Source organism: Dromaius novaehollandiae, chromosome 5, assembly GCF_036370855.1.
Source record: "Dromaius novaehollandiae isolate bDroNov1 chromosome 5, bDroNov1.hap1, whole genome shotgun sequence".
In the NCBI taxonomy this organism is placed as follows: Eukaryota; Metazoa; Chordata; class Aves; order Casuariiformes; family Dromaiidae; genus Dromaius; species Dromaius novaehollandiae.
The window spans coordinates 66,327,123-66,349,573 of NC_088102.1; the positions used below are offsets into that span (position 1 = coordinate 66,327,123).

Sequence of the window (22,451 nt, forward strand, 5' to 3'; positions counted from 1 at the left end):
ATTTCAGTGACAATGTCGCTAATATTAACCACCTAGAAATATTACTTTTAGCCTGACTGATGGTCTTTTTCATATGTTTTTTAGAATTATTTAACCTCTTCAGCAAGCAAGATCTGAAAGTGTAAAAGGAACTCTGAAAACAAAAAGCTGGAAGGCACTTACACTTTCATCATAAAAACATGCCCTTACAATTCTTTTTTTTGTTGGAATCTATATTGAAATGAGATGCCTACAAGAAAATAGCTTTTTCAGGCACACTAAATATCCCTTGGTTCAGCAGAATATTTAATCCCCTTGGACCAGGCACTTGGATTTTCTTAGATCATGCTGAGATAACAGCATTCTGCTGTGTTCTGGCACCATAAAATCCTTGCTTATGAAAATAAAAGAAAAATATGGCCTCTCTGGGAACATACATCTCCGAATTACTTTTTTCCATAGTTTAAATATTGTAGTCTCAAAATCAATTTTTACACAGATACACCACATTCTCTTTATGAGTCATGGCAAAAGCTCTCCTGCACCACTATTTTAAATGGGCCAAGTGTACATATACCCTTCAAAATGATGATCCTTTCACAGTCTTGGCTCAGACTCCAGCTCATGCTGGGTAAGTGCCAACGAATAACTGGAGTCAAAACCCTCCAACAGCACCACCTAGTGAAAAAAGATAAAATAAACACATGCAAATTTAAACAGCTTTCACTGCATTCTCAAAACTAACAAAAGGCCAATTCTCTCCTAATCTCCCATTACAACTGCATTTAGGCATAGCTTTCATCAAGGCTCTTTGCCTTGTGAAGTGTAGTGACAAGTACAGAAAGATTCAGCAGCTAATTTTAAGTTTTTTGTTTAAAACTGCAACACCACTTGGAACATATATTTAAACTTTCCTTTGTTTATTTTTCCAGTGTCAAGCCTGCATTTTTTTGTTGTTATGAAAAATAGCAGCATTTTAAAATACATAAATTACTGACAACAACATAACCTTGTCCGTTTCCTACTTTGGTCGTCAGACATTACACTATAACAACATAACCAGCTTCAGAGCAAAAAGTAGTATGACACACATGTTATATATACACTAAAAACCTCAATGGCCTTTTTAGATCTTATCTTCAGATAATTGTTCTGTCTTGTGTGACTATATTACTGAAACACAAAGGCCTTGTTCATGAAAAAGGGCACACTTAGCTTACACAGATCTGTAACTTCAAAGATGTGATTAGTCTTGTGGGTTTCAAAGACCATCTCCTGAGGTTGCACAGAAGTTTATACCTTTAACAGGGTTTGAGCAAAAGACCTTGGCTACATGGAGGAAATACAGTAGTATAGCTCCTGAGTGTGAGTGTTTCCAAGGGCCCTCTTTGAATGGCTATTCAGCCGGGAGGAACAGATCCTGTGTTTTTCCTAACATGCAACTCAACACCATGCAGCTCATAAGCGGACTATAGAAGGGACTCTGTAACAATTCTAGTTTACAGATAACTGAAACACATACATATGCTTTTATAGTTACTCCACTTCACTTTCATGATAAATCAGATCTACAGTGCCCACGCAGCAAGCTCATCTAATCAGACCTGATCCATGGCGCTGTAGAGCTCAGCATACCCATGTGTTAACTCTGAGGACTCATTTCAGCACATTCAGTGTTCTACAGTCATTTCTCTCATTTCCAGACCTGTGACAGCCTGGTCAAAACCAGAAGAAATACATGAAGTCCTCAAAAATCCCGTAGGCAAAACTTCCAGGCACGATATTGCACATTTGTTACTACCAGCTATGGCAGCCTTGACTTTGATGCATCACAAAATGTAACACATTTAGAGAGAATTCCACCCTGCACAGGAAATGACATCTAAATCAAAGGTAATCTGCTCTTGATCAAAGCTTCAGTAACTTTGCTTGGAATGCAGAAAGGGAAAGGCAGACTCAATTTCATAACTTTCAGAAAAAGAAAGAGTTAGAAGTCTTAAGTGTTACTTTTTAAATTATTTTAATCTCACAGAACACACACTCAGGCAGTGTAACTCAAGTTTCATGGAATGACTTGAGACCTCATAAGCCTCAAGTTCCTCAGGGTTCACTCAGGCTTAAGGTTACCTCCCTTTCACTGTCCCAGTTAAACCCAAGCAGAAAAGACTTCTTTCAGATTGCTATGCTCCTGCTGATAGGTTGTTTCTACATTGCTGGCCTTTGTGGTCTCTCTCTTATCAGTACTAGTTTGTAAATTAACTTTGCCCTCCTTTCTTCACCTACGGCAATGTTACCTACTTTCACTGTACACCTCCAAATTAAAATAATTATTATGGTATAGTTGTTATTATGGCATAATTATTATTATTGTGGTATAACTAGAAATCCCTCTACAAACACAAAACAGAAATTAATTCCACTGCAAAGCAGTAGAAAGAGTACTCTCCTAAGCCTTAACAAGTCTCCTTGCATGACCCTTTGGGTCAGAAGCTTGCACTGCTTTTTCTTAAGCCCTGTATGCTGTTGCACACATTCTTCTACTTCTTTGTTTGCATTTCTAAAGTTTCTCTCCAGCCAGTTGTCTGTGATGAACCCCTCCCAAGAATTCAGTTACATCTAATTTTGACAGCTTGTAATGTATATTAGAGTGAAAGTAAAATCTTAAAATAAGAACAGAATAGGAGATTTTGCTGGGCTGAAACGAATAGGAACCAGATTCTGACATTTATATTTGTGTTGCAAGGTACTACAACTCCTTTGAAAGCCCCACCAAAACTGGATAAAGCAGAGAGCACAGTGGCCCATCTAGTGTTTTGGGCCAATACATCCCTGTCAACCCTAAGTTTCTTCAAGACCATCACACGTTTTCTGCATCAAAAAAAAAGTCTTCAGTGAAAACACTGCATTATATTGTTCTACAGACCAACTACAGTCCACTTATTACGTCCTACTGATCCCTGTGAAGTGTTTATCTAGGGTTAACGTTTATCAAATTTTTCTGTGAGAACTCAGTTCAACGCTAACATCACATAATTCGCTAATTGATAGCGATTACATACTACAGAACTCAACAGAAAATCTCTTCATATAGCTAGGCCAGATCAGTGCTGAAGTCACACTCAATCTTGCACAGTAATTTTACAGATTTTAACAGCTAAGTTTCGATCCAGCTCTTCTGATATACTGAAATATAAACATAGGCCAATACTTACAGTTGCATCCCTGGCCCAAGTGCATGTAAGCCTTCTCAAAACTGATTCCATTAAAAACATGAACAAATGCAGAATACTTTTCTTGACTGTACCTACTTTAATTTGCTAGGATAAATCCCATACATCACATAAACTCTTTATATGTGAGCTATATCTTGACACAGGGAAAGTGCCAATTTTATACTGTCTGTTGATACATAAACAGGCGCTTGGCTGTATTTCATACAACATGAGACCTTCCAAAGTTAATCCTTAAAGAAAAGAAAATCTGAACTTGCCAATGCTGAATAAACATACACAACTGCTGAATTCCCAAGAAACAATAACAGCAGGATTAAAATGCTAAAAATTAACCACAGCTTTTCTCATCATACAGAACAGGAACACTGATTCATCCTACTTAGACAAAAGATAATACAGTACCTGCTTTGAACACACATAATGCGTTCCATGATTTCATGGATTAAAAAAAAAAGAACTGAATCACCACCGGTTATTTTGTCACTACAATTCTCCCTTGCTGAAACAACATAGCGTGTCCATGTAAAATATTGTGCTGTATTGTAAAATACAAAGATGAGTGTTTTTAGTGATACTATCGTAACTGCATTTCATCACAGAAATCATCAAATTATTTAAAAAACCCTTAAATCTGTTAAAAAACAACCCACAACCACAAAACAAAAGAGGTATTGGATGCAGAAATATATGTATACACTCCTTTAGCTGGCTACTAACCATAATAGTGCACTTAGGTGTTCTTTATCTTACAAGTTAACAGAAAACAAAAAAATAGCAGGCATGCGAAGACATTGCATAGAAATATAGAGTGGCTGACACTAAATTTAATGTGTTATACTCTTATAGCATTCAAGTTAGGTACAAAATCTTAACATATTAGATAGATAACTTGATAAAATTGATAACAATTGGAAGTTTTTAAGTGAACTTTTTCATGTTAATAATATTTACTGGTACGCTGCTGAAGGAACTATTTTGAACAAACATTTAAATTGCTAATTAGTATTTTCTCTATACAGTGACAATGTTTTCTTTAGCAAAATAATGGTCATTTAGTGACAAATACAGAAAAAACAATAATTAGCAGTGGGTACCTCACCACTGAGGTACAAGAAATTCAGCATTTTTGTAGGTTTAAAATCCTGCTTCTCAGACTTCTAAACTAAGGCTCCTGAACATGAAATCTTAACTGGCAGGACGGCAACACTCTTTGAACATTTCCTGATACATACCTAGAACGGCACTAATGAAGCACGAACAAAAGATAACTAACTTTTCTCCATGCATAAGGCAGGTAGAGCAAATTGACTTAACTCTGAGGTCAATGAAAACATGCAAGTTTTCCACCTGTGGAAGAAGGCTGGATCTAACTCCCACTAAGGAAAGGACTTCCACTTACTTTGTCTTCTAAGGTCATGTATCTGGTCTTCAGCATGGCTGAACAATAACCTGAGCAATATGAGGGAATCAAGCTTAATTAGAACAGTTTTGTGAGTTGCACAAAATGCAGACACCCTCAGCGCAGACCATACAGGGTAAGAGTGTTCCCTCCTGTGTTTTTGTACTACTTTGACTATCTGGGTTTCTTTGGGTTTACAGCCTCATTAGGAAAAAACAGAAAGAAGCCTCTTCTGAATTAGACCATAAGGAACATACTGCTTGATATGATGCTAGTTCAGGAAATCACATTTTACACATTAAGAACATACATCAACCGTATTAATGTCCACATACATACCATCCAAAATAATGTCCCTGTAGCCAGAGCTGCATACTGTTCAATTGTAGAAAGCACACTGAATATAAGGCATATCAGCACAATAAGGAAGCTGTAAAAGAATAAAATAAAAATAAAGCAATGCAGTCTAGTAAAAACTAGGAACAGATATTCATTCCATTATAAGCTATCTATGCACATAAAATGTCCTTGCTTCCCAAGCCCTCAGAAGAATAGCTTCCATTATTTGTCCCCATTTTAAGAATTACTATTTCTGAGCCTCCCCCTTCAATGTTTCAAATATCTGCCTTTTTACTGTTCTGACTTCTAACAGCTTATAAAAAGGACCCCGAATAAGCCAGTGCTTATCAGAGTTTGCCTACACCATCCTTTATAACTATTTATCTGAGGCCTTTTGAGGAATGAAATCTGACATTTGACGTTTAAAACAACACATAGGATAATTCCATTTTTAAATAAAAAAAATATTTCAATCAACTATCACAGAAAGGATAACAGGCGGCTTTCTTCCCCAATCCCTCTGCTTGAGTGAGTCCTTACAGAGGGGTCCTAGTTCCCAAGGTAAGATTCACAACACTAGGAGTTGCAGCAAACTCGGCCCATTTGCCTGCAATCCCCAGGAAGCCCTTTCCTCCAGCTGGGAAGCAAGGCTGCCAGGCCTTGTTCCCCCTTCAGGTGCAAACCCTTTCCCTGAGCAGCTTCAGCTGTGCCCACAACCCTGCAGGACTGCTGCTTGCCTTAAAGGACTATAATGCATTTGGGAACCAAAACATTTAAGACCAAAACCAGATGCTGTCCACTACACGCTAGCATCAGCAGCTTCCAGCTTGGCCTTCTAGAATCAGAGCAGTTAGGTAATACAAGCCTAGAGCCATCTGCACAAAGCCAAATACATAAAATACCATTACCAATATAACTGAGGCATCTATTCCCTTTCCAGCAGCTGCAAAGCGCTGCTGTAAATTGCAAGAGCCACTGCAGATCAAGACAGAGGGAATGGAGACTAAGCATGGCAAGGGAAAGAAATGAAGAACATGTAAAAATTCTTTGAATTTTAAACTATAGCCCCAACTCTAAAGGGAATTGCTAGATTAGTCCCATTGACCTGAACAGACTGGATAACGTAAACAGCCCAAGGGACAGAGATTACTATGTAAGGCCTTGGCCACTAAAGTCTGTTTTCAGATATGTGCATGTATTTGCAATGGCAGGTGCTTTTTTTTTTCCCTTTATCTTGCAGTATACAAATTAAAGCCTCTATACAGTTACAGAAGAGGTCTTTCAAATAGCCTCATGTCATTCTTAATTACTGAGGGAAGCAAGAAAAGTCTGCAGCGTAGTCACCTTTGCTTTATTCAGGATTGGCCAATGAGCAGAAAACAAAATTTCTGCTTTTTCTGTGTTTACAAACTGTGATCAATACCTGTGAAATTTAGAGCTTGCATTTCCTCACCAGCATAAACCTTGATAAAAGATAGAAATCCGATGTGCAGCTTTGGGACACAAACAGTAAAAGCGAATATATTTATGCAAGGAAGTAAGGGTCTTTGGGGATGCCCACCTACCACTTTTATTTCCAACCCATTTCACACAATCCATTCCTGCCAGTCCATCAGGAAGAGACTGAGTGTTTTTTGTTTTTATCTCAGTGCTGACATCTGTGTTCCAGCTACCATCACTGTCTTCAGTTCAATATATCCACTTATTCACTTCCTACTAACAACAACCCAAGCAGGCCTTCTTTCACCTTTTTTGCTTTAAACTGTGAATGAAATCAGTCATGATGAAAATGAAGAATGAATATTGGCATGAGCCAAGTCTAATACTGGCAGGAATCAGAAAAACTTTTCCACGGGAATGTGCCAGCCATTATGAGGAAAAAGCTGACATATGTTAGCAGCAGAAAAGACTGGCCCAGCAAAATAATTTAATATAATCACCAGCATCAAGAACAAAAGTTTCCTATAGGATAATCTGTGGATTTTATACATGGAAGACAGCCTTGCTATGAAGCATTCCTCTTTACGCTTCTCAATAACTTACAGTTAATTCTTTAAATATAACCAAATGGAAAAACAAACACACTAACCATATTTCTATAATCAATGGCAACTGTGTAAATGCCTTCCATAAACACTGGATGAAAACTCCCTACTTTTTTTATTGTATCATTATGCAACGTATTTTTAATGTCCACGAAGTAGAGGAGCTCTCTCACATTCCCTATCTTAAACACAGGGAAACGAGGCACACAGTGAATAAATGAAGTTCTCAAGCCTACATATAGTATACTGTAGAACAAGGAAGAGTCTTCCTCTTCTGATTTAGTGCTTGTGATCGCAATTTAATCATTTCTCTTGCATATTCAGACAAGCATACATTTTCTTTGACATATCTATACTTCTTACTGGAAAAGATACAGAGCGTAGTAATTATTAAACTGTTTCCAAACGTATCTATATACACGAAGAACAAAGGGAAACAGAATGAAAACTTCACATGCAAATTTAGGATCCTTTTCCACAATACATTTTTTTTCAAGTTGGCTTAGCAACTGCCTACTTTTACGGGGCATATTAGTGCACAAAGGAATGTACATGCATCTCTTTAAAAACCCAAAGACCTGAAATACCAACTTACTTCAGTGGTGGAGAGAGGTTCAAGTGAAAGGAATTCATCTTGTTACAAGTTTGTGTGTGAACCTATGTGAATAGGAATAGTTTGAAGTTTGGGTAAAGAAAGAAAAGTAGCCAATTTTTATCCTATACCTCCCCAAACAACTGCATGCTTCCCTTCAAAACATGAAATGAGCAATCAAGACGACTTAAAACATTCACTTACTGAAAGACAGAGTTAAATTGTTAGGTTTACTTTTCATAAATCCATGGAGGCAAGCAACACCAATCCTTTGCCTTGAGAGCAACACACTGCAAAATCCAGCAATCAAGCCATCTATTCTCTGTGAGAGATCTCCAAAATGGCTATCAATTACATTTTTTTCCCGGGGGGGGGGGACACAATGAATCGAACTATGAATTCAAGGGTAAAAATCAGTGTTTGCAAACTGGCACGGCTCAGTTGAAATCACTAGATCAGAGTTACTGTAAATGAGAAACCTAAACCTTTTTTTTTTTTTTTTCCTCCCCACAGAAGTGAGAACTTCTTTGTGAGTGTGAATCTTTTGCATGGCCAAGCTCCCAAGAAAACGAAAGTGCAGCAGGGTAGGCATTATAAACTTGCTTCAAAATACAGCACATTTAAGTGCAATGCACAAATACCCAAAAAATATTGTAAACGCATGACAGAATTGTGAAGAGGAAGCTGGTAAGTAATCAGGTACAAAAATCAAATTAGTAAGCGGCGATGAAGAATTGAAGTTTATAGTATAGAAAACATTACATATCTATATACACACAAACACATATGAGAATATACTTTTATCTAGATAAACTATACATCTGTGAGTGCATCTGATTTACCTCTGAAAATCTTTTGCCCTTCTTAAGTAGAAGTAAGACAAACAGATGAGGCAGGGGAGCACAAACATAAGCTAATCATTTGAAACACCTATAAAGAACATCCAAACCCCACGTAAATACTGCCCAAGTGGGCAGTCCTTCTATCTGCAATAGTCCCACAACCTGTGAAGACAGATATGTTGTGACAAATTAACATAAATGGGTGCAGTCACATGGAGACAACTAAGGATCTCTGGATAAAAAGTCCGACACATAAAAGTACTAGTTTGAAGCAAACTGAAAGTTGCATGGGATAGTGTAGGCTTCCTGAATATACTCAGAATACTAATAATTAATGTATTTAGTATATTCGTTGATACTAGCATACTTGTTAAAAACATAACCCAACCAATACATTACACCACCAGAGGGCAGCAAATCAAAGACTATCATATTTCTGTACTTTTTCTGAATAAAGACAACGAAACAGCATTGCATATGGATTAAAAGTCAAGGTTTCTGTGCCTAAGTGAGAAGAAGCTAAACTTATGGGTGGAACTGCCTGCCAAAACTTCTTCCACTAATAAAGAAAAATGAACACTGACATAAATACTCCATCAGATAGCGGCACACTATCTACTTTTAGATATTTAGGTATCATTCTATTTAGAGAGAATGTTTTTCATTCTCAAGGATCAGTTTCAATCTTATTAATAGCATGTATGTTTTCCAGAAAAACTCCTGACATTTATCATGCTCCTTCCAGGCTAACAGTATGACAGGCCTTCATGCCCACACATACACACTATCCCAAATGAAATAATAACTGAATAATGTTCAGTCAGATATTTCTTCTTCCCATCTATTTCTTTGGTGTTAGAGATAAGATGCCTACAAGTCTCACCAGTACAGCTGTGCCAGTGGAGCACTACAGCTAAGCTACTAACACTAACTGCCACGCTGTCATGGCTATTTTGCTTCTAGGACTGTATCAATTAAACACAGGGAACAAGGTGCAAAATTGAAGATGGAGGATATGGTCAGCACCTTCTCTATTATCCAATCAATAAAGAAAGACGAATTTGTTATCAAAGTTAATTATCTTTACGTCAGCAAGTAATTCAATATGAAACATTTGGTTTGACCTGTCTCCTCTGCTGATGGCTTTAGGTAGTTTTCTAGATTTGCTAAAATTTCCATAATGTTTAAAGAACACAAAAAAATCTTTTCCAGAGAGCATGCCATCTCTTTCTCATGCCTCATTCTTTTAATGAATATATAGCATTCAAACAGAAATGAAAATGACTTAAGGGAACAACTACCTCCACTATCATATTCTCTGCATTGTAAGCAGAAGTTTGTCCGGATGGGGATTTCCATGAAGCAAAGGACTATTATACATCTTGTGGCTTGCATAAGAGGCAGCTAGAAGACATGAACATATATGTATATTCATATAACAGAACACATAAATACATATAACTTCTGTTAATCAGCTAAATAAATACAATTTCATAGAGACTGCAGTTGTAAATATCACATGCAAGCTCTTCCGTTGTTAAAAAAGTACATATGATGAGGAAAAATGGTTGTAGAGTTTATCTGTGTAGAGTAACATAATCAACAAAGAAAATTCATATGAAAACTGTTTTACATTAAAATGTAAAAATGCATTTGCATTATCCCACTTAGCAAGCAGAACACTGACATAGTTACAAAACAATATGAGCTTCCTGATGAAAATCCAATTTTGTCACCCTTTCTCTCATGGAAAAAAGTGACTTACATGAAAATTCAATGTGCTGTCCCCTTACTGGAAGTAAAATGGCTAGTGGGCAAATGAGAAAATCATGTGATCCTTCAGGGAAAAATTGGAACGTTTGCACAGAATAAGAAAAACATAAGCACAAGTGTCATCATTTGTTATAGTCATAACAGAAAGCATCAGCATAGCATCAGTGTAGCTGATCTAGTAGTTCACAACACAGAGCCTTCCTGAGAAAACAGAACTCTGCTCCATCTCATGAGCAGTCATTCAGTGATGCTCAGTATGGCCACATTACTTTCTCAGGTGTGGTCTATTGCTAGAACAAGCCCTAATACACAAGCAAAGGCCTTACTAAAGGAGATTTTCCATACATATGTACATGCATATAGTATTTCAACATCTATTAATTACTTCTACAAACATGTTTTGGTATAGTGTTTTTGAATAGTTAGCAACTATTTAATATATGCTCCAGCAACATCAGAAATCTCTTAAATTCTAGAGTTTTTTTTAACACTGTAATTCAGGAATCTTTATGAAGCTCACTTAAATATATCTTAGCATTTCTTCACATAAAGGTATGCTCTCAGAATGAAACTCACGCTAAATTTTTATAAATTAAGTTAATGACTGAGAAAGTCTCAACACCTATGAAAAGCAAATGCCATTTCCATTCCAAAAGCAAGTCTGCAGAAGTTTGGGTAAAAGATTCGCAGTAGAGGAGAACTAGTAAACCAATCTGACTCATTTCATCCTTTGTGACAATCCATCTCAAAACATAACCAGCATTTAGTTCAGAAGAACAAGCAGTTGCTGAGCATTCCTTACGTGTCAGGATTCTTCTCGCAGAAATGAATTACATGTTTTGAAGAGGGGGAAACCAAAAAAAAGTCTTTTTCTGCTCAAAACTACTACGTACTTGGCATTGGGTAACTCCTCAAAAAGCATCCTCAAGAAAAATCATTTTTTCTCCCCATTCCACCCATAGTATCATTCTATGTAAAACTTTATGCAACAAACTTTTCTGCCCCAGGCAGAAATCTGTTCCTGCTAAAAATTCCTGGGAATACCGGAGAGCTCTTTGCCACACCACCAGGCAGCCTGCAGGCCACCCACCTGTTGCAGATCTCCCGTCAGTGGGATTTCACATTACTGTTGAAGCAAAATACATCCTTAAGTGCATTATTGGATCAGTGCCATGGTATTTAGCACCCTCCTGGATTGTGTTCTAGGGTTGTAAGAACACAACAATGGAATTACTATTCATATAGCACTCTGCTTGTTCAAAGCACTGTAAAAATATTAATGACCTAATCTCTACAAATCTGATACATTAGTTCCCTGTATTCAGGATAGGTGTTACAAGTAACATGCACACAAAGGGAAGGATAAATGCTAGTTCTGACAAGCTTATCACTATTGTTTTATAATCACAAGGACTGAAATATTCAGCAGTATTTAATAACCAAACAGGCTGTTTTCATTATTTGAAGAACTTTTTCTGATGGCTTTCTGATGACTTTTCACTGCAAACAATAGATATCCTTCTCATGTCATCTAATTTTGGACTAGATACAGAAGGAATGCTGCAATACCGAAAGCAAAACCCTCATCTGTCCACATCTCATGAATATGAATTACATGTGAGAATTGAGGTTTTTTGCTTAGTGTTAATTTTTAGTCCTCTTGTACATAAATCAAAAAGACTTAAAGGAAACACCTATGAAGAGCAGTAGGTGCACTGCAGTATAAACGATTTAACAAACTTAGAAAATAAAAAAATCAAAATACAGGAGAAAACAAACTTATTGTCATTTAAAAAACAAGCAAACAAACAAACAAAAAAAAGCACCCACACAACAGGAACATTTCAGATTCTCTTCATGAGTCTCTGCTCCCTTCAGCACACCTGCAAGTTCTCACCATCATGATGAGGAAGCAAATTATTCTTTTGTACAACATGGGATACTATTTTTCTGGATGTACGTGTACCTATACACACAGATTAAACAAGAGAATTGTATGTAAAGTCATGTAAGAAATATGATACCTGAGGCTCTCTGCACAACCTCGCTTCAGTTCTCTTGTGCATGCATGTTAGGATGCAGCACACAGCTGCATGCTTTCTGCCTCCCTCCCTATAAATTGCACACAGTCCTCCCATTCCCACAGCTCCTCTGGCATCAGCCTGCTGTTGTTTTCCTTTTAACACTCAGCTCTTACCCTTTTTTTTTTAATCCAGTGAGTAAGAGACCATTAAGGACACGCCAGCTGTTAATGTCTCAAACATTATCACAAGGCGAATTTTTGCAAACGAGTTCTGCACGGCAGTGGCAAACCATGAAGAAGGCATGCAAAAACCCATGGCACAGCGCTGCCCCACCCGGGAGAAGCTTCTGCAACCGGCAGCGCAGCGCAGTTGGGCAACACCGGGGGGGGGGGGGGAGATGCGCGGCGGGGACGCATGGTGCCGCTTTCTGATTGGCCCTGACAGCGCAACGTCGGGAAACCACCAGAGACCTCGAGAAGCCTCTAGACCGTTTCTGGAAGGTTCCAGAAGGGCGGACTGCGCATGACAGCTAATTTGCATGAGACTAGAGGACACGCCCTCAAGGGGCGGGGCAAGCGCCTATAAAAGCCGCAGACGCTATGACGCACGCGCTTGCGTGCCCACCATCCCTCGATGGCTTTGTGTATGATCGACACTGGGGGAGCCAAGGGTGGTGGCTCTGTCTGTCACTGCTTTTCTCTGTTTCTTCTTATAAACATTTCAATAGAACCCATCGACGACCATTCACGCTTTCCATGTTCAGGCTGCCTCCAAGTTGTTTCTAAGTCCCTGTTAATGAATAAAGGGTGTGACCAATCGTTCGGTGTCCTTTCACCTTAATTTAGCCCAAGGGAATCACGAAACCTGGATCTCTACGACCCTGGGTGGTAACACAGTGGCAGTAGCCTTCTCCTCCACTTTGGAAGAATAAGAAGGGAATGAGGCACTAAGCAAATGGAAAACAGGAAAAGTCTGCCAGGAGGTTTTTGGTTTTTGAGGGTGGTTTTTTTTGTTTTTTTTGTTTTTTTTGTTTTTTTTGTTTTTTTTGTTTTTTTTGTTTTGACAGAAACCTCCCCTATCTTCAGCCAGAAGTGGAACACAGAGATTCAATTAGTGCCTGGTTTTAGTTGTTGACATGAGACAAGTGCACACCAGTCATGATCAGCAATTGCACAGTCTCCTCTCTGCCTCAAACCTGAGTCTCTTCTATTTGATGATAATTCTGGGGAAACTGAACTGTCAAGCCTCAGAAAGCTTCCACAAATCACGTGAGAACTGTGATTTTTTTTCCAGATAGTCAGAATGTAGATAAATATGTAAATTTGCACAGGGAAAATCAAAGATACAAGCATGACAACCAAACATAACCTTTCAAAGCTCAAGGATGTCATATTTTTTCAAAGGTAAGATGTTCCAAATCTAACATGCCCAACATGGCTGTTTGACTTTTCATACCACTTTACTGGGATCACTATTACTGAAGTTTGGAAAAAAAAAAAAGTATTCAACTTAGTAGAGATACCAGGCATGTAAACTGTCAATCCAATCAGTCAATATCAAACTTATAGGCAACTGAAACAATAAGCAGCACTGGACATCTTAATAGGAGACAGAAGTACTAGCCCTACCCCAACAAACCCACCTAATTTCAGATATAAAAGAGAAATATGTAAATAAGGAGCCTAAACTAAGCCTATCTTGAGTTTCAAGGCTCTGATGTCAGTGCAGAGACATGCAGGAAGCAACTCATACCACATTTGAAGTGAGTCACTGCAGAATGTCTAGTTCTTTCAACTGTTGAGGGAGGAAAGGCTCTAAATATGGGCATTTCCTTTAGATAAACTGAATGTGGCCCATCCAGTGTATGTGCCCAACCCCAAACACTTACTAGACTTCACAGAACAGTAATTTAGTCTTCACTGGGTATTTTTAAAGGTGCCTTACTGTAACACAACAGTAGGGAAAAACCATAGTTAGTTTGTCAGCCTTGCACATTTGTCTCACAGTAAAAAATTACAAATACCCTAGTTCCCATGTAATTTCATTTGCAGAGATCAAGATCAAAGATAGCTGAATAGCTTAACTAGTAATACCAGGCATTTGGAAACACTTTGTTGTGCTTACAATCCCCCACTCATTTCACTAGTTGGTTATGGTGCAGGCAAACAAATATTCGCCATTGTGTCTGCCCCAGCAATTCCAGTAAAATATTTTTTCTTTTAAAAGAGAGACAGCCAGCAGATCAGTGGAATTTCTTTAAATCTGTCAGAAAAGGAGCATGAAGATTTCCAGGCACATCTTCCATAAGCTATATGACAGAGTGTTGGAAAAGACCTCGTGATACCACAACATCACCATCATGGTGGTGTTTGTAAAACTTCTGGAAAGGCCTCTTCTCTCTGTGACTGTTTACATTTGTAGAAGCTGGATACACTTGCTTATTTGCATGCAGCTACCAACACACGATCCCAGCCTGAGCCTCAAACTTCTCTGGTCATAGTTTAAAAACTGGTGTCCGAAGAACTGTTCCATAGTTCTTTCATTACAAACCCAGGCATGTGCTCACACACGCTTCACACAGGATAGGCAGGGTCTCCGTGCATCTCTTGTGTCTTGCAACGTGCAGATCTTTTATCTCCTGAAGTCCGCTGCTTGTTCAGCCTGTATACACAAGTGTGAGTCTCCAAAAAAGGAAGCAGAGGAATTCAGGTTTTCATCAACTCTGATATAACTCCTAGATTGCCTGGCCAAGCAAGCACTGGAGATAAGGTGATAGTGCAGACTCTTAATTTGCTTTTCCTATGTTACAAGATCGCTTACAAAGAGCATCTGCCTGCATGTAGATAGATCACAGATACTCTATCAGTAGATGGCAGTCAAGAACAGTCAGCTTTGTGGTTCACTCCTATCTAACAGTGCTCCATTTCTTTTAACCCCAAGAATTTTGCAAGTGCCTGATTGTCTATGTACTTCTGGATGTTTCAGTGAAACTACTATTAATGCAGTGTGGACATGGACATTTACAAAGCAGCAGATGTTTTCTTCTTTCATGGACTCAGTTTTCATTAAACCATTCCTAGGCAACCTGTTTCTTTGCAGGCAGCCAGCACTGTTATACTAGAACAAATGATTTTAGCACGTCAGTGTTCACAGACTGCGCATACCTGGTGGAGTCATACCCACAAATGGAGCTATGTCAGTGCAGATGAAAGGCAGAGTGCAGCACTGCGGTAAAACGCTGCGATCATATAAATACAAGCCTGTATATAAATTTGGGACATGCTTCTATGCTATACTATTCATTGAACAGAAAAACACACACATACATAGACACAGGTGTGTAGAGACTTAAAAGAGTGTGTGTGTAGACATACCTGTACATGGATAAATATATAACAAAATTTGGCTTATTCTATGTAGTCATTCAGACCATTTAGACACTTTGTCTCAAACAGGTTTGAGAAGTCAGAGCATTTCCAGGAAAGAATCATACAGCTGACTAGTAAACACAGCAGCTAGTATATGCACTATGCTTAGTAATATATAGAAAATATTTATGGAATACAGTAGGACATATTTCAACTTCTGGAATTCATCCAGACCAATGCCTTCAACTTTTCACTGACAGCTGCAGAAACCTGCCGCATTACAGGCAGCTGTCAGTACTTTGCAGCCTCCAGCCTTGAGATGCTTCATTTTTTCTGGATTTAACTATGGTTTCACAACATTAGCATGCATCTTTTGTGGCTTAATCCAATATGTAGAATGATCAATGGAACAACTAACCATTAACTGAGAGATAAATGTCACAGGTAGCAGGACTGATAAAGCATTATAAAACATGCTATAATGATACATCCTGGCACATTTGAAAAACAAGGTCCACGAGACAAGCTGGTAGTACTTACTTACCAGATTACCACACAGCCACCATCACCAAAATCAGTATTTAGAACATGAGGGGATTTTGTTTCTTCTTAAATTCTCTTTTACATATTCTCAGTGCAAGCCTTTCCATGAACCCGGAAAAGGTTGGAATCAGGCCCTAAATTAAGCTGAAACCTCAAAAAGATTTAATAGGTGAGAAGAGAGATGCAAACCTTAGAATGTTATAACTTGAGTTCTACCTCTCCAGGGAGATTGCGAATTTATCTGTGTTCAGTGGCATATCAGAGCTGACTTAAGCCCGCCCTTTACTTTCAGATAACTTTTACTCATTAGACCTTCAAGTCTTGAACGTATCAGACTATCAGGAAGTTGACTTGCATACAGGGAATAGTATTTTAGCTTTTAACTGCTGGATCTGTGCTCTTTTTTGGCAGCAAGTCAATGGCTAGTGGTAGTAAATCCTGTCTGGTGGAGAAAATGAGTGCAACCAGACAGAAATATTGTATAAATAAAGAACCATCCCACCTCTTCTGGGGCCTCCTATGTTCTATCTTGGGTAACATTCTGTGTAAACCTCCCCCTTGAATCTCTCTTTCCACCTTACTTGTTCCTAACTGGAATGTCTCTGCATGTACAGCTATGGTCAGTCACGTGCATGACCCATCACCAGCCCTGTAACTTCCTCACCAACCCTGTAACTGGAGTGAATTTTTACACAGTAAATCACATTTTTGCCACTTAGCTTTTAACTGTGATAGCTTTTACTGCTAAATAGAGCAAGGCAAGCAAGGTTTAGCCTCTGCAAAGCATACAGCTTTAGAAGAACTGGGACAACATTGAAAATGAAGGACATACGTGTGCACGGGTTCAGTGTTGGCAGATTCTTGTCTTGCTCATCAGAATTTCAAAAATTACAATGCTGCTGCAGATCCAGTGCATGTTAGTTCATTAAAACATATGATCTAGCATCATAATTTAATCTTTCTTGTCCATGGCTTAGAAACACAATTTCTGTTCGCTGATACTTAGTTTTCAGATTATGAACACAGAGATCAGTGGCAGTGAAAAAATTACTGCAATGAGGATTTAGATAGATGTCTTCAGGTAAGAGATACAGTTGTGGAAAGTAATAAACAGATGATAGCTGGAAAACTACCCTTTGACAAGTAATTTTATTCTTTCCCCTCCCTTGAGGGCTGGGCAGGAAATGGTGAATGTTGTGATGGAAATGTGAGATTTGATAAGGTATCTTTATTCTGTGACAGGGAAAAACTAAGACAACAGAAAAAAAGGCAACAGCACACAGAATAACCTGGTAGTCTAAAAATTATGCTGCCAAACCACTTGGGTTCAGACTCTTGTTCTGCTCTTCCCCTTCATTCCTGGTAAGTACTCTGACACCTAGCAAAGCTGCACTGGACCTCTCAATGACTACTAACTGAAGCTGTTTCATTTAACACAAAGAACAGAGTATTAACTGGAGAAGCGCCTGGAGTATGAGTCTCCTGTATCTCGGTACTTAAGCTCCCAATCACCAGATTTTACAAGTAAGGCAGAGGATCACTCTCTCATCTTGTCATGCTTTTTATTCCAGGCCAGAGAACCATTCCTTACTTAACTTTCAACAGAAAAATCTGCTCTGAAAAGGTTTCTGTTTTTGCAAGCCAACATTCTACCAACATAAATCTCTAACCACCTTACACAGTACTGCATAGTCATCTCCATGTTGTAACTAGGTAAATATTCATACTAATTTATATCAAGTAATTTCTCATTTCATCTAGGTACCAGGCCTTTCCTGCTCTTTCACCACAAACATTGTGGGATTGCTTGAGGACAAAAATCCAAATAAATGGCAGACATTAGGAGGGGAATAGGTAGAACATGGCAAATGCAGGACAGCTAAGTGAGAGGAAAAGACATAAGAGAGAGGAAGGGACTCTAGACCATAAATAGCATCAAGAGGAAGCCAGTGCAGAGAATAAAGAAGGATGGCAACTTATTTTATAAAAACATCCTCAATGTACAGTGTCAAGTACAAATACCAACTGGTGCTTTTGAAAATGAGATACAAGAATAAGTTTGCTTTTTGAAAACAAAACCAGATTTCAGTATGCTGAGAAAATGTTCATCCTTAATGAAGTTCACATGCATAAATACCCTATATGCAAAGATCTTATGTTGAACTCTTTTGCAAGTCTGGACTGTCTACTGGAAAACTACTAATTCTGTAATAACTATAAACTGTGGGAGCACCATTGCAGTCCATGAATAGGAGACTAAATAAGCAATCAGTTATGCAAGTGGTGGACATCAGATGTCCTCTATCACTTACTCCATTTTAAAAAGTGCTTGTTTTATGTTTACTTTTAATGAAGAAAGTCTGGTGAAGGTGCATGATTAGAACAAAGGGGTCCTATATGAAGTCCTCTATGAAAAATCGTTACAACAAGGAGTTAGAAGAGAGAGCAACCTACAAAAATCATAGCTGAAGATGAAAAGAAAAAAAATACCTTAGTCCTAATAACAAAAAGGAATGAAAAGGGGGGTGTGTGTGTGTGTAAAGCTCTGGCTGCACAGACTCTTCCAAGGATTTTTCTTTAAGGATTTGTTATACCTTGTTCTCTTTTGTTTTCAAGGCAGGGGAAGGCAGGAGGGGTACAACCCCTTTCCCATACCCTAGCCTCTCTGCAACACAAGGCTGCACAGCAGAGCAGGAGCATACTTGTAACCATGCAGAGCAGCATGATTCCTTCCCAGAACTGGGTACAAGTTTCCTGTATAATACGTTCTTCCCCTCTGCTGTGTCCTACATAGGTCAAGCTAATCACTATTCTTGGTTGTCACTTGTCATCGAAAAGCCTTGCACAGACAAATAAAGTGTGAATACTCTCTTTGTATTAGCTTAGGACTATCACATGGAGTTTCCTGTTAATATGTATTTGTTCCAACTGTACAGCAAAGTACAGTTGGTCCTTCCTGAAGGAAACAATAGTGTAATTTTTAACTATCTCCTTGGCTTCTTAGCAAAAAAATAGTCTTCTAAATCCTCTGTGAGAAAGCAGTTTTATTGTACAAGATAATGTCCAATATATGATAGACTGCTACTAATAAAAGCAGATTAGCTATAGAACTAATAATAAGCAAACACCCTATCATATTTATTTGGCTCTTTTGGGAGACTAGAGACTGTAAAAATAATTTAAATAATGGGCGCTGTACCAAAGCACAGAGCACACAATGAATCGAAAGTCATTTAGGATACAAGACCAAAATTACTGCAGGAAAGGCCTTTAAGGCCTTGGCAGAGGGTATGATTGCTGTAGAAGTGCAAACCAGATGTCAAGACGCTTCATGAGGAAAGGTTAACTGCCCACAAAAAGCAATGTTACTGCATCCTGTAGCAAGGCTATTGGTTCCTTTGAGAAGAGTCATGGTAGCACAGAAAAAAGATGATAGATGCCGTGTAAAAGATGCTGGAAGAGGTGTATGCTACATTCAAAACAAGTGCCTGACCCAAGAGATGTGAACTACTAGACCCCAAAACTTCACCAGTGCTCATAGTGTTCCTCAAATGGAGCGTAAAGAGCTGCCTATGTGTCTGAGCGTTAACATGAAACTCCAACAGAGCAACGTGACAGTCACAGAAAGCATAACTGCACATGTACAATGGGAAAAGGATGTCACTCAGCACTACAAATCTAATGCACGTTTAGTATTTCTTTTCACATGCACTTCAGGCTTAGCAAGACAAAAACATATTAATTCTGCTACTGGAAAGCTAGGAAAGTACAGTGGAAATACTGTAAAACAATTACAAATTTTCTGTTATAGTCTGACAAAACTGTACAAAGCAGAGGAAAAATTTTCCTTTTTACAGCTTATTTTGCCTGGAATAGCTCTTCCTTACTCTTTTTGCTATTCTAAAACACAGTTAGGAAACTGGTACAGGCCCATATTCTGTCCTCTTTCTCTCAGTTCCACATTCAGCTTTACCTAGGTCCTACCTGAGCAGCCCATCATTCAAAGCAAAACCCATCATCCAGCAGTAGATTCCAAAGTAAGTCCACTGCTGTGCACCCACTATCTGCAGCTCTAACACCTAGCCCTTCTCAAGGGGAACATCAAAGCCAAATACAGCCTATACTTGGTTTTAAGCATGCATTTAGTTTAGCATGCAATAAGAGTGCAAATGGTTAATTACGCATACTTTCCCCCTTAGTTACTGTCATCTGACAATGTTTAAAAGGGGAAGAAACAGAATAACGATGCCCACTTAGCAGAGCCAATGTTAAGCACAAGCAGAGCCGAACCATGGCTTTTCAGCTGCTCAGCTAGGTCAGTTGCAGTGGTGGCGCCAGCAAGAGAATAGGTAACACACCGTTATCTCAAAAGGGACATGTGCCAAGCATGGTCAGAGGAGCAACAGAAGCAAGGTGTGAGCGATGGGTACCCTTGGATCACATGTTCCTGGAGCCAAGGAACTCTCAAGGTCCCCTGAGTCATTTAGGGAGGATGGTGCCTTCAGAGCCCGCTGAGAAGCTGACAACCTTTGCTCCTGGGAGAAACCACACTGAAGAGTTCATGCTCCTGGGTGTTCCCAGAGAGGAGTGCGGTCAGAGGAAATTTTCACTTGAGACTAAATCAGCTATATATTTACAAAATGCTGCAGGTCGAGGTGGGGGTAGACATCTGCCTTATTTTACAGAATAGGCAGACCTGGGCATGAACAAACAGCAGAGCTGCAAACAGGGGCTTAAGACAGTAGATAAGTTGTACAACATAGCTGAAAGCAAACATTTTGTTCTTACTGCAGTAGAGAACTTTGCTTTTTATCGGCCAATTCTGGATAAGTTCTCATTTTAATGAGAGAGGGGAAAAAGATAGGAGAGGTGTGTTCTAGAAACCAAGTGCCACAATACCAGTAAAACTTGTTTTCCAGGTGTGGTTTTATACAGTCAGTTTGAGGGCTCTCTAGATCATTTTTCCACTTTTCTTGTAAAAGTGGATTCAAGGCAGCACAGTTTAGAATAATTTAGCATCCAAATGTTAGGAGAAATACTCCAACTCTCCAAGCTTGTGTAGAATCCAGCTTCTGAAAAATTGCCAAGCCTAGGCTATTGCTCCGCCTTGCTATCATCAAACCTAAATTAAATAAATCTTCCTAAATAAAACCAAACTGGACACTTATTTTTTTAAACTGAAATTGCTTTTCTTAAATATGCAAAGTCCTTAAACAGGCAACAACACTTAGGCCAAACAGCTCCTCTCTTTTGGGCTGATTATACATTATTTTGATAGTTTTGTTTGAGGGAGCAGTTTTAAGAGCTATATGTATTGCAGCCTCTCTTCCCCCCCTTTCCTCCCTCTCCCTCTTTTTTTTGGTCAACTTTCACAATGGCAGTACTACTACAAATCACCTTCCCTCCCCAATTAAAGCCTGAAGGACACTGTCTATGCCTCTTAAAAAGGTACATGCATTATTTTTGTGCCAAAGAAACTGCATACTGAAATATGCAATACATGTCCACAGAAAACAAAAAGATAGCTACAAATTAGTTAGATATAAAGGAGCTGCAGGTTGGGATGGTGGGGCAAATATGGCTATATACTTGCCATTCACTTTTTCTATGGTGGTATAAGAGTGGATATCTTTGGTAAAGAGAGGTGAGTCATGTATAATACTGTGGAAAAATTAGACTTTACCAGTTCCTCAACTCACAGAATTGTTTGTTTAGTACCAGCTTCCAACTACTGCATACAGCCAGGTAAGGACGGTACCCTACCCCAAAGAAGGAAAACCAGACAGAAGAAAGGAAACATTATCTCCATGGTTTAGGTAAGTAACAGGGGAGATACAACTAGGTTTTAAGAAAAAGTGAGAGGTTTACTGATAGAGTTAGTCACAGAATAGGATAGCAAGGCACACTGAAACTGGGTATATACTTCTGAATATCCCACCAAATCCCTAGGATGAATATTCTCACATGCATTGTCAGCAATCTGTTCCATGAGTCTAAGTTATTTACACAGGTTATTAAAGTGTGTGTCAAATGGGAATTCAGATCCTGGTACAATGCTAAACAAAAAAAACCCCTCTCACCTTCAACATCCTTCAGTTTGAATAGCTTACATAATCAAACCTTTAGAAGTCCTGCTTCATGCCTTGCTTCCCATTGTCTCTGTCTTTGCAATACAGTGTATTTGTCTTTGCAATCTAAGCATTTATAAATTCAGTAACGAATTTATCTTTGCAATCTAAACATTTATAAATTCAATAACGAATTTATCTAGACTTGCAAGCAAAATCAAGAGACATGAGCTGACACCCATGTGC

At 38.7% G+C, this 22,451-nt stretch overlaps 1 protein-coding gene across 1 annotated transcript in view; it reads right to left on the reverse strand.

Annotated features, from left to right (window-relative positions):
* Window positions 1-22,451, reverse strand: part of KCNQ1 (potassium voltage-gated channel subfamily Q member 1) — a 373,176-nt gene that overhangs the window by 311,729 nt on the left and 38,996 nt on the right. The window contains exon 2 of the mRNA XM_064513133.1: window positions 4,951-5,041. Coding sequence (XP_064369203.1) covers window positions 4,951-5,041 — 91 coding nt within the window. The remainder of the gene's footprint in view (window positions 1-4,950; window positions 5,042-22,451) is intronic.